This window comes from Balaenoptera ricei, chromosome 2 (genome assembly GCF_028023285.1).
Source record: "Balaenoptera ricei isolate mBalRic1 chromosome 2, mBalRic1.hap2, whole genome shotgun sequence".
In the NCBI taxonomy this organism is placed as follows: domain Eukaryota; kingdom Metazoa; phylum Chordata; class Mammalia; order Artiodactyla; family Balaenopteridae; genus Balaenoptera; species Balaenoptera ricei.
This window is the reverse complement of record NC_082640.1, coordinates 51868786-51882286: the sequence shown is the minus strand read 5'-3', so window position 1 is coordinate 51882286 and position 13501 is coordinate 51868786. Positions and strand designations below refer to the sequence as shown.

Genomic DNA, 13501 nt, shown 5'->3' with positions numbered 1-13501 from the left:
TAAAGGGTCTTCATGGCCAAGAACTTACTGAGGTTCTGGAAGGGGAAACCAATTTTAGGAATTAGGGGGACACAAATGGACACACTCTACTCAGATGTTCAGATGGCTCTGGTGTATTGCCACGAGTCAGGATGAATGAGAAAGAAGGAATGAGAAGGGGGAAGGGCCCCGAATTCCCTGGAGACTGGTCAAGAGCATTTGCTCAGGGATGGAAGCCAGCCCCGTTCATTCCTTCATACATCTTGATTAAGAATCTGGAAGGGTAGCTGCCCAAAGGCCCCACTAAGGCCCAAGCCAAGGGGAAGCATTTGAGTGCTCCTACTGGAAGATGTACAAATAAGTACGAAGTGATGCATCTGTATATAAATAATACAAACTGTTTAAATAAGAGGAAGAGCTCGGAGTCCTTTGAGATGTTCCAGAAATGACCCTGTGTGTTGTCACAGATGGTTTCCCTGGGAAGATTGATCCTACAAGCTATTTGTCCACAAAGGCTAATAAAACCCCAACGACCACCAAGAAAGATGTGGGAGAGAAGGCAGCATCTGGCTGGAAACCACAGCGTGCCCACCCCCAGAACGCTCCATCCAGCTCTAGGCCTGGGCCTTTTATCTTGGGCCAGACACGGAAGACCCATCCATTAGTCTAGGTCTATGGAGCACAGCCTCCCAAAGGGCAAGACAGAAGGGCACCATGAAGGAGTGTGTGGTGGGTTTGACAGAGGCTCGGAGGCCTGGCATGTTGCAGTATCCCTTTGAAGAGGCACTGAGGAGGAGCGAGAGTCACCCACGGTCTGTCCCTGGGAACTTGCTAGTGGGCAGAAGGGCCACAGCCTGACCTGGGAGAGAGCCCATCCTCCCTGCTGAGGGCCAGGGTTTGATTGAGTAATGACATCCCACGTCTGGTGGAAAGTGCACTTCCCAGCTCTGCCCTGTCCTGCAGTGGCCCTAGGTCAAGTACCTACTGAACATCTCCACATGGGATGGGTGCTGGGGAGGACACATATGCTGAGGCTGGGGGTCGGTCCTGGGGTGGCGTGAGGATGAGGGTAGGGAAGGGCAGGAAGGGGAGAGAAGATGGGGGACACGGCCCAGCCCAGGGGGAAAGCACAGCACAGGGGAGGGCTCAGTGGACTGGAGGGCGGGCCACCATTCACCATACACTGCGGACCTAGGGTATCTTTTGTCGGCCCTGCGGACAGGCATGGAGAGACAGAAACACTTACAGTTCTCTGCCGTTCCCCGACATTTTAAAGCCACCAAATGGAGCCTGTGCGTAGATGGCATTGTAGCAGTTGATCCTGGAGAGAGAATAAAGAGAGGCTCAGGGTCACCAGGAGAGGACCAAGCTGGACCTCAGGTGTTGCAGTTACTAGGCACTTGGTGTAGAGCGTCACCTAAAGGATGACTTTTTGTCAAGGTTTTAACCATGAAAACAGTGTTTTTGATCTCTGCCTTCTTGCTCTTACCACCAGAAACTAAAATTGAATATTCTGAAGTATAAAGCTTCTCACTGGGGTAGGAAGGGAATGACAAAGGGAGAAAAAGGGAGAGGAAAATTATGGCGAAGGGAGTAAGAATTAGCTCTGAAATGAGACAGGCCTGACCTCAAAGTTCTCCTGCTTCTTGGCCTCCAATTCATATTTATCTTCTAATATTATCTTTAAAATGAGGATAGTGTAATCAGCAGAATTATTGGTGAAACAGGGACTTTCATCCATACTTTGCACAAGAGCATGTGCTGCTCTTAGAATTAGAATAAAAAATAAGGGGTGGCCCAACACGGTGGTCAAGAGCATGGGCATCAGAGCTGGACAGTTGGTCCTGAGCTCTGCTCTGCCACGTACTAGCTGTGTGACCCTGGACAAGTCACGCAGTCTCTCTGTCTCTTGATTTCCTCATCTGTGAAATGGGGGTGATAACAGTACCCCTCTCAGAAGGTGGTCACGAGGATGGAGCAAAGTGCTTAGACAGTGCTTGGCACATAATATACGACTAAAAGCTCTCTGTTAACAGAAGGCTAAGGAAGCCAGCTGGCCGGCAGCTCAGGGGGCCGAGCACTCATGCTCTACTCACCAGACAGTTCCAGACTCTAACGCGGAAGCCAGCTTCAGTGCTTTGTCGAGGTTTTTTGTGAACACAGCTGCTGTTAGTCCGTATTCAAGGCTATTTGCTCTTTTTATCACTTCTTCGATATTTTTGAACTTCAGTATTGGCTGCACCGGTCCAAAAATCTATGATTAATTGGAAGAATGGCAGTGAGAGGCTGCTGGAATGAAGCATGTATGACCTGAGCAGGCACTTCCTTCGTTTATGCTTTTTTCAAAAACACCCACAGTGCTCACACGCACGAAGAGGATAACTGAAGGAGAGAGTCCAAACATCTTTTTAGCTGTGTGATGGTTGAAATCTGAAGGGAAAGACTGAATTAAACAAAAATAAAAAATAACAACCAAAATAATACGTTGGGTCGAAGCTCTCTCAATGTGGTCAGGGCTTCTAGAAGCCCCAGCTTCAAGCTTTGGAGGAGCCCCTGCATGCTGGGATGCACTGAAGACAAAACCTTGGAAGTCATTCTTGGAAAGTTATTGTGAAGGGTGTTTGCAGGCACAGACTGCAGGTCCTGGTCTCTTGGTGCTGCATTTTCTATCAATGAAGATGACCTAAAATGTTTCCCTAATAACTCCCAGGGGAGGGAATGAGGCAGTGTTCCTCACCATCTACAACATAACAAAGGAAAGGAAAGAGCTACAGGCTGAACATTTAAAGGTGATTTTGAAAGGAGCTTGTAACTGATTCAATGTTCGGCACCATAGCGCAGCAGGACAGGGTCAGCCTGCTGAAATACCTGCCCTGGTTCCCATGGAGCTTGTCATAGAGAGGTTTAAAGAGCTGAGTCTCATGCCATCAGGGTACAGTTAGTAACCCATAAAAATCTCAAGGAGAAAGTGTATAATAGGCTCGAACCAGGAAGACTTCGACAGTGATTCACTCTTTCATGTGCCCCAAAAGGCCACATTCCGGGGTCCAAGCACCTGGGACTCAGGTGGGAACCACTTCTAACTAGCTTAACAGTGGCACTGAAAGACACAGTTAGAATTACACTCTTATTGGGGGGGGTCACCTTAATTTCCACCATTTCTAAGGATGCTCATGATGGAAAACTTCAAAGAGACTTCTAGCCAGAACACGTTTTTGGAATGAACACTTGTCATTTAAGTTCGGTCTGGGGGAACTGAAGGCAGCTTTGGGCCCTGAATCCATGGCTCTATTCCTGACAAAATGCACAGGTTGCAATGGCCCTCCACCCTTGGCTAACCTGAGGACATGTTAGAAGACAGAAGAGGGATTGTTGTTCCCTGGAGATGATGAGCAATGCGTGGAACTGGGGGCTAGGACAAACTCTACACAGGGCTCAGGGGTCCCAGGAGCAGGACGGCTTCCCAAAGGACCCCTAAAGAGAGGGAAAAGGCCACAGGAAAAAGGAAAACAGTCCCTTCACAAAGATTTCTGGGATCCCTGGGCCCTGGAGAAGACTCCGGTTTGAAAGGTCCAGCCCCCTTCCCCACCCCCCGGGCCCCAGCTCAGCACAGGGCCCCACGGGACATGGTTTTTCCTGCAGCCCCAGTACCTCCTCTTTGGCGATCCGCATGGTGTCGGTAACTTCTGAGAAGACAGTGGGTTTGATGAAGAGCCCCCTGTCTTCCATGGCCGAGCCCCCATATTCCAGCTTGGCTCCCTCCTTCTTTCCGCTCTCAATCAGATCGAGGATTTTGTTGAACTGCTTCTGGTCAATCTGCAAAACAGTGAGAGGTAAGCCCGGCTTCCTTCTGGGAGGTGACTACCAACTTATGTGTCCAATGGCCTCCTATGTGATCATTGTCCTACCCATCATGTTTTGGCCAAGAAAAAATTCATGGACCAGATGTTCCCTGTATGCAAATATTCCTCCGATGCACAAATCTGGGCTCTTTGGAGCAGGGGAGAGATGGGCTTTTCTCATCCTCTCCAGGTGTAGGTTTATTCATACGTCTGACCCCCTCCATGCTGTTAAGCAAATCCGTGGGTGAAACAAGATCTGAAGTGGTCACATTCTTTGTTCTAACTCTTGCATCCTTCTAGGGTTGCCAGATTTAGCAAATAAAACCACAGGATGCCCAATTAAATTTGAATTCCTAAAAAACAATGAATGATTTTTAAAGTATAAGCATATCCCAAACAATACTTGGGAAACACTTACGCTAAAAATGTATTCACTGTTTATTTGAACTGGGTGCCATGTATTCTAACTGGCCACCCTGCACCCTGCTCCTAGGGCACCAACAGTTATTGGAATTCTCCCTCCACAGTGCAGAGAAGTGAGACGTAAAGCTGACCACCTTACTCATCACCCCTGGACACAGAGTAGAGGCACAAGGTGAGGTAGAGGGGCTGCTCCTGGTTGATGGGGAGCCAGCTCATCAGAAGGGCTCCATCTTCTGTCACCTTGTTTAGGGGTCTCCTGGGCTGGGGTGTACCCTGTACCACGAGCCTAACATCCAGCTTGTGGATGCTGTATTCGACCGGCTGGCAAAGGGCACCTCTCTGGGAGACTCAAGGGGGAAAGTGCTCTTCCCACCCAAAATGATCCCTCTTCCCGAATCCGTGGGAACCCTGTTCTTGACCCTGACCCTGTTGCAAATCCCCTCCCTCTGGCTGGGAGAGACAGAGCTTTGTTAGATAGGTTTGCTGTAGCTGTGACTTTCAGATAAAAAAGTGGTTTAATTTAAGCAAATTTGAATTAAAAAATAAGCAAACCCAATGGTGCATTTGGATGACTGTCTGTCCCTGAGGAGTAGGCTGGCTTTCTTGGAAGGGGTGAGCACAAACCATGCAAGCCCTTTGACCAGTCATCTTATGAAACGTGGATCCAGTGTTAAAACACCAAGTTGGATCCATACCTCACACTTTGTACCAGGATAGATTCCAGGTAGATCAAAGACTTAATCATGAAAGATGAAGTCATAAAAAGTTTTCAAATTCTCTCATGTGGAAGAATGTCTCCATAAGTTTGGAGTGCTGATGGCCTTTCTATGGCTTGAAATCCAGAAGCCAAAAGAAAAGATTAATAAATTTGAGTACGTAAAAAAAAGAAGGTGAAAACAGCAGAAGCAAAGTCAAAGGGCAAAACAACAAACTGGAAAAAACTGACAAGTCATATAGAAATAGCACTAATCTCTCTAGTAGGTAAAGAATTCTTAGAAGTGACAAAAAATGATCAGCAGTACAAGAGAAAAATATGCAAAGCACATGCACAGTTGATAAAAAAGGAAATATAAATGGCCTTTAAACATGATAAGATGTTCTACCTTACTCATTATAAGAGATATATGTACATTAAAAACAAATGAGATATCATTTTTAACTATCAGATGGGCAAAACTCCATACAGTTTCTGTTAGTAAGGCTGGAGAAACAGGCAAGCTCATACAAGGTTGGTAGGAACGTAAGTTGGTTCATCCTTTTGGAAGGTAATTTGGCAATGCTTGTAGAAATCATAAATGTGCTCTCACTCAGCAGTACCATTTGGGCAATCCGTCCTGTGGATTTCCTTGCGTATGTGTGGAATGACATACTACTCTGTGGCACCGTGCGTGACCGCACACACCCACATACTCATCAGTACGTGTTACTTGAATTCTGTTGGATTCATACAGTGGAAGTCTATGTACATATAAAAAAGTTCCCATGGTTTGGTATGGTACGGAAAGCTCTTCAAGTTTCTTGTTAGGGGACAAAAATCAAGGTGCAAAACAGTACTGTGTATAGATATTTTGAGTAAAAACAAGGGAAACCAGAATTCATATTACATTTTGTATACATACTCAATTTTGCTTGTATATACAGAAATTCTGGAGAATTTTCTTCTAAGAACTAAGAACACAGGATACCCATGGACGGAAGGGTAAAAACCATGCCTATGAATGAATGGAAGGAAGCTTTTTCACTACTGACCTTTATATGTCTTTTGGGTTTTGACCATGTGTATGTACTGCCACCTAAAATGTAACTCAAACTGCAGCAGATCTCATAATATCTCAAGGTTCCCTCAACTTCTCTCTGGGAAGTCTTAACCAAGTCTTGGGTTAAAAGTGCCAGGATTGCTCTCTCCTTCTCCTTGGAGACCAAGAGGCTGTGGGGCTTCATCAAACTACAGACTCTCAGCGGCTGCTGACCATGTTCTGCCTCCAAGACTGTCTGTCCTGAAGCCAGCGGTGGGTCCCCATGGAAACTCTACCGTCCAGACTCAACTCCTCCTGGCAAGTCCGTGTGAATGTGTTGTTTAGATCTAATAATCCTCCATGAATGTCAGCTGGTGCCTCACAGTGCGAGAGAAGAACCTGCTGGGAAGTGAAGGCTGTGCCAGGGCACAGCACCGAAGATGGAGAAATAGGGCCCCGCGGACAGCCAAGGCTGCGAGTGGCTCTGCTGGAGAGGAGAGGACAGAGAGGATGCAGGACCCCGCCCCCCACCAGGTGGCCTGCGTGAGTCTGTGCACATCTTTGCTCAGCTGCCAAACAAACCTGAATAATTTTGGAGTGTTCTGGCTGCCTGCAGTGGACACCTATCTGGTCAGCTAGCTGTTTTACAGGCATGAGACAGACAGAACTATTTAGACAGCTGTAAATCCTCTTGGAGTAAAGCCTTATTAATGTAGATGAAAAAGCACTTTGGCAGAAAAAAAACCCAACAACATCCTAAAATAATATGCTGAGGTTAGATGGCTTAAGTGAGTTTTCAAAAGGACTTTCAGCAGCAGCATCAAAAGCACTGATGAAATCAACACCACCGTGCTGTCTTGGAAGAGATTTCTATATCTGGCTTCAAAAGTCAAGCCTGAAGCCTTGGAAAGAGACTTATGAATAATGATGGGGTAAAAGGGATTCCTTAGAATGGGATCAGCTCACATATTTCCCACGGATTCTGGGTTAGCTTTACAATCACAGCAGATTCGATAATGACTTGTGGCCATGTCTGTATTCATACCTGAAATCCAACCAAGGCCGATGGACAACTTTGTGTCACTGGCTGCTGGGTTTGGGGTTGAGGCCTGACAGGATGCGGAGTGTTGGCCACAAGTGGAGATGTTTCTCTCCACCAGGGTCACGTGGCACCAGATCCACAGAGCATGTGGGATGGGGCAAGACAGGGGTGGGCACTGTAGCCAGAAACACACCTCTTCCACATGGTCCTTCCCCATCCCCAGCCAAGATGGTTAAGCAAGACCTAACTGATGTGGCTTGAAGTCATGCACAGACATTTGCTGCCACTTAGATCAGGGAGCCTGCCATTTAATGCCCACCCCCTTAAAAAATAAAAACTTATTAAGTGCCTTGAAATTTTCATAATATTCATCAATTACTCTATTTTCCAGATGAGGAAACTGAGGTTTGGAAGGAGCTTGTGGCTTTCACAAAATCACAGAGCCAAACTTGCCCTCAGATCCATGGCTTCCTGTGGAAACACGTGGTGCCAACGCAGTGGGTAAGTAGCCAGCTCCCGGGACAGACACAAATTGGGTGAGTCCTGACATGTGATTTGAAATTTCCTGGCTGGAGCAGGACTTTGGCTACAAGCAAAGTAGGCTGCTGTTGAACTCTATTTCAATAATGCATGGGATGGTCAGGCTGCCCTCTTTTAAATATTTATCCATCTGCCGCACTGCATACTTAGTAAGAAAGTGATACAGGACCTGCCCTCTTAAAGAGGTTATTAAACCTCGTGGTTATGATCATTTTCATCCTGTCGTCAGCTTCAAAAACCAGGTCTCCAGAGACGTGTTCCTACTGCCTGGAGATGTATCCCCATCCTCTGAGCCCTTTCCAGTGGGATTCTTTGGTTTCTGATGGTCACTTTGTCCTGTAATGCACATGGGCTCAAGGGCCTCCAGGCTGAGGCCTCTGGGTCCAGCAGCTGCCTCCACCTGTACTCTGCTGCCTTTCAGCCAGGGTTATAACTCGCTTCTGCAGAGAGGCCAGCCAGGCAAGACAGCCTCTGCCTGAGGCTCTCTCCTGGGGACCCTGGTGGCTCAGAGAAGGGTTGGTCCTTTGGCTGGAGGGTGCAGTCACATGGACTTATGAACCGGGAATGCCTCCCTTCTACCAAGGTCTGGAGCTCAGCATTATCTGCTGCAAAGAGCAGAGCTCTGTGTGTCCACCCCCATTTCATAACACTACCAAGACCTGATGGGATTGAACTGTTGATCAGCGTCTGAACAAAAGACTCAAGTGGCTGGGCAAGCGGGTAAGGGAGTCCCCTGGAGTCACAGAGCACCAGAGCTGTACACGGCCAGGGCCAGAGGCCTGCCTGTTTCAGCCCCCAGACGTGCACCTCAAGATCTGACACGTCAGTAGGTTACCTGGGGCCCCTGTTCGGTCCTGACGTCGAAGGGGTCTCCAATGGACCGTTTCTTGGCGAACTCCACGCTCCGCCTGACAAACTCGTCATAGACCTGCTCCTCCACGAACACCCTGGAGGCGGCCGTGCAGCACTGGCCTTGGTTGAAGAACACTCCCTGATGGGCGCACTCCACTGCCAAGTCCACTGGAGAGAGGGGGCGGTGAGGGAAGAGGAAGTGATTAAGTTGTTAAGGCTGGACTGGCGACAGCTGCAACTCTAATTGCCCACATGAGAAAACAGGCCCCGGGATGGCTACGTTTCAGAAATTAATTTTGCTCAGCACTTCCCAAACAGAGAGGATGGGAAAGGGGATTTTTCGATCCATGGAGTTTGGGGTTAAATAGGTCCCCTGACTGCAGGACTTAGTGTCTTTACTGCACTAATAAGCACAGAGACTTGTCACATCCTCACCTCACTTGCCCATGACCTCACTTGCTCACAGGACCCTTATCAAACCAACCCTCAGACAGGAGTCCTGTGTTTTAGCTGTAGTTTTCCTCATTGGGAGGGAAAGAGGGTGAGCTGAGGTGCAGAAGGAGCACCCAGATATGGAGGCACAAGAATGCAAAACAGGAGTCCAGCTCTTTGGAACTCCAAATGTGGGTCACAGTGGGGCAATACCCAGAACTGTTCCATGTGGCTCCAGAGACCACTAGCAACACTGATGATGCTTCCATTAGGGAGCACCAAACCAGGCAAAAAATGAGCAGTCCACCTTCACACCCAGCCTCCCTTTCTTTCCTTGGGGCTTGTTTCCTCACGCAGTCCTCTCTCCCATTGAAAGCCAGCTTCAAGGAGTAGAACTGAAACCAGTTATTTACACCTTGGCGAGAAATTGTGCTAGGGTCATTTTTCTCAGGGATATTTGCAATTCCAAACTTATCTGAGTGTGGAGTGGAAGGCTTTGTACTCCATGAAAGGAATTCCTGGCACCAGTGGGCAGGTGGGGGAGGCTGTTCTTTAAGGCAAAGGTGTTTTAGTGTACTTGGGAAGTCACACGAAAAATCTGGCAGCGGACCATGTCAGCAGGTCGATGAATGTCTGATGTGGCCCTTTCTTCCCTCTTCTGGACATGACAACCAAGAAGAGTGTCTATTTTAATATTATGTCATGAGACACAAACTGCCCCCAAGCTGCTGGGCAGGGTGGCTTTCCCAGGGAAGAGGTAGTGAAGGGAGAGACAGCACCCAGGCCAGCAGGATATCTTTAACGGTCACCTGCCACTGGCCTCTGTTTTGTCAGATCTGAGACAAAGAAGGAAGAAACATCTCAAGTCTTCGAGAGCCTGAAAGCATCATAGGAAGTACCGACTTGGAGGGTAGAATGATGAATGCTTGTGGGGGGAGCACATGCCCTGCTCCTCCTCCTCTTGGCCTTCCCCCTCTCCCCCGACACAGGGGGCTCTGGAGAAGAACCCCAGCCCGCTTGTCATGGCCCCAGCTCTGCAAGGACAGGGAAGGCAAACTCATGAAGGGCAGAAACAGGTGGCCTCTCTGGCTACCACATGAAACATGTCCTCCTCCAACGCAGCTTTCTACCAGCAGTAAAGCTGGCATTTGGATCTCCATCTGCCTATTATTTATGGAGGGATAACCCGAGATGGAGAAACATCCCCATTGTGTGTGTGCTTGTCTTTCTCAATTGGTTCTGATTTGGGCAAGGAAGTGGGGAGAGATTTACGGGTCCTGTAAAGCCCCAGCAATGCCCGGAAGGGGAGAGACTCACGGTCGGCATCAGCACACACGATGCAGGGGTTTTTCCCACCAAGCTCCAGTGTCACCCTCTTCAGGTTGCTATGGGAGGCGGCTTCTTTTACCAGCTTTCCAACCTTCAGGATAAAAACCATACCACATTAAGCCTTGGACACAGCTGGATGTGGCCCACACATTCTGGACAAGCTTGGAGGCATGAGTGTGGCATGGCCTGGGCCGCGGCCTCCCTACCCAGGCACCCTGGGCCTTGATGCTGTCCCCTCACTCCCCGGGCCTCTCCCAGCATTTCCTCTCGGATCAGACCTTGACACGGCTGGAATCCCGGATCTGAGTTGCTCCACATACTGGGGTGGACGGGGAGCCTTCGAAGGCCCAGTGACTTGCCCACGGCCACACAGCTGGCTAGTGGTGGAGCTGTCTATCACCTGTCCTGGTGCCTGTCCCTCCCGGCAGCAGGCTGGTCCAGCTCAAGGGACCAAGGGGAGGTGGGTCTGTGTGGTCCTTTGGTATAATCTGAGGGAACCTCTGAGAATTAGGGAAATAGGGGAGTTAACCTTTAGGATGGGAAACACACCCTAAGACTGAGGGCCCCCAGGGGGTAGGGAGAGAATTGCTTCGCTATGAAGTAACGGAAGGACCACTCACCAAACTGCAATGTCCAACCTCCCGCGTGTACCTACCATCCCCTGCACCGCTAGAGGTGGGCTTGGCCCAGCACACAGTAGTGACTTGTCTTGGGCCGGGTGCCACCAACTTCTGAGTTGGAAGACTCTCAGAGACCAGTGTGCACACGGGGCCTAGCGCTGGATAGCCAGCAGGAGGCAGAGCTAGGCTCTTTCAGGGCTGAGGCTATTTCCTCAAAACTAAGGTGAGAGTGCATTGTTTTTTAAAGATTTTTTTTTTTTTTGATGTGGACCATTTTTAAAGTCTTTATTGAATTTGTTACAATATTGCTTCTGTTTTATGTTTTGGATTTTTGGCTGCTAGGCATGTGGGATCTTAGCTCCCCGACCAGGGATCAAACCCGCCCCCCCTGCAGTGGAAGGTGAAGTCTTAACCGCTGGACCGCCAGGGAAGTCCCTTGGCCAGCTCCTGGGTGATGGCCTGAAGGAGGTGTGGATGGCCTGATCCAGGTGATAAGGACTGTCCCCAGGGAGAGTACCTGAAGCAAACCAGCCTGCTGTGGGCCGGTGATCTCTTGTGCGGCTAAGGCACAGCTGGGGGCCTCGGTGGGAAGCACCCCTCTTAGGGAGACGCCTGTCAGTTGAGCAATCCCTGGGGTCACAGAAGCCACCTTCTTGTGCAGGAGGCTGGCTGCTTGGTGAGACCCCCACCCGGCTGGACCCATGGGTAGCTCTAGTCACCTAGAGAGGGAAGCTGGGCAGGGGCAGGGGCAGGGGCAGGGACACTTCTGCTGTTGGGTGAGAAGACTGGGAAGACATAGGAGCTGTCGGGGGGCAGGACCCTCTCTGCCCCTCCATCCCCCTCAGTCCCCTGTCTTCCAGCTATTGTCCAGCAGCCATAGGAGTGGGTCTTGGGCCCCCGGCTGGACTAAACTAGGAGGGAGATGGGAGCACTTATTGCCTGGGAAATTTTATCCATTTATTTTTTTAAGTACAGAAGAAGTACTTTCTCATTAGAAATAATTCCCACATATAGATGTGTGTAAATTAAAGGGGAAAGTTTTTATCTCCCCTCACCCTGTTAATGCCCGAGGACCTGCCCCAGAGGAGGCCACAGTAAGAATTTTTTGGGAGTCCTTCCAGGCAATTTCTATTTCTCTACACACACCCTTTTACTAATGGTATATACATGTATATATAGTATATACTTTCCTACAGTTTACTTTTTTTTTGTGCTTCAGCAATAGGTCATGGACAGCTTTCCTTATTGTAACGGCTGTAAAACATCATATAGGATGGATACAATATATTGGAAAGTATGTCCTTGAATGCTCATGAGAATAGTAGTTGCTAAGTAGTTGCTTCAAAATGGAATTTCTGAAACAAAAGTTTACACTTTCAAATGTACGATCAGTACTACAATATTGCCAATCACCTTAGGCTTATTTTTTAACCTTGATTATGCTGTTTATCCTATGGATATTTCCATTTTTATTTTATCTTATCTATTAATATTTTCTTCTGAGGCTTCTGAGTAAATAAATTAGATATTTATTTAGTTTGGAAACTGGACAAGTAACTTTTTTTTTTTAACTGATTGTTAAAAAATGTACTATTTTTTTAGTACAAATATGTACTAAAATGGGGTCATCATAGTTTAGCCTCTAAAGGGAGAATTCTCAGTGACAGCCATTGTCCCCCATAGTCAGCGAGGAGGGTTACCTCTGTGGACCCAGTGAAGGCTATCTTGTTGATCTGAGGGTGAGAAGAAATTGCTGCTCCCACTGTGGGCCCAAATCCTGGCACGATGTTCACCACGCCCGGAGGGAATCCCACCTGGGAGGAAATTGAGATGGTGTTCAGAAGAGGAGGTTGGGTGAGGTCCCTCAGCAGAGCAGCACCCTCACCTGGAAGCTTGGGCCTGGTTCCTATCGCCACCCCAGGACCAGACCCAGTCAGCCAGTGTGCGGGTGGGGCCAGGGCGAGGCACACACCCTCCTTCTGGGCGGCCCTGCCTACCCTAAAGGGCTTCTGAGCGAAACGGCAGTGGCCGTTTCATAGCAGAGCACCATTCTGTGTGTGTGTGTCTGCATGGGTCTGTCTCTGTGTGTGTTTATGTTTGTGTCTATATGGGTCTGTCTCTGTGTGTCTGTGTATGTGTGTCTGTCTGTGTGTTGCGGGGAGAAGGGACACCTTGGTCATAGTCCCCAACTCGGAGGTACCTGCAAAATATCCTTCCTGTGCTTCAGCTTTCATTTTTAAAATCTGCCCCATTAATGTTCCAAATGGCAATATGGTCTCACTCCCTCAGAATCCCTGCTGTTGAACCTGGGTCACGCCGAGAGCCAGCACATCCTGAAGGTAGGGAGCGACTTTTCTTTCACATTCATGCTTGGTGCTCCTCATATGCTGGGTCCTCTTTATTAACCAAGAGCACCAAAAATGAACTGGTGGGGGATACTGAACCACTGGGGCATGCTGAACCCCTGGGGGATGCCAATGTCTTCATTAAAACACATTATTTTAGTAAGGCAAGATTTTACAACATCGTGCTTGAGTCTTTAGTTTTCCTAAACACTTTTTTAAACAGTTGTGACTTTAGAATCTGTAAGTCTCATTACTACGATGTCATCAGGTCCTACATCACGGGTCAAAGGAAAGTGGGAAATTGGTCAATTATTGGCTCTGCAGCCTTACGTCTAAGTAATAAAGGTCTTGCTTTCTGGTC

General features: G+C 48.5%; 1 protein-coding gene across 1 annotated transcript in view; it reads right to left on the bottom strand.

Moving 5' to 3' along the window:
* ALDH1A3 (aldehyde dehydrogenase 1 family member A3) overlaps window positions 1-13501 on the bottom strand; it is a 35463-nt gene that overhangs the window by 6023 nt on the left and 15939 nt on the right. Inside the window, exons 7-12 of the mRNA XM_059912619.1 lie at window positions 12496-12609; window positions 10164-10266; window positions 8398-8582; window positions 3631-3795; window positions 2076-2233; window positions 1226-1300 (exon numbers count right to left, since the gene is read on the bottom strand). Of these exons, the coding sequence (XP_059768602.1) occupies window positions 1226-1300; window positions 2076-2233; window positions 3631-3795; window positions 8398-8582; window positions 10164-10266; window positions 12496-12609 (800 nt within the window). The remainder of the gene's footprint in view (window positions 1-1225; window positions 1301-2075; window positions 2234-3630; window positions 3796-8397; window positions 8583-10163; window positions 10267-12495; window positions 12610-13501) is intronic.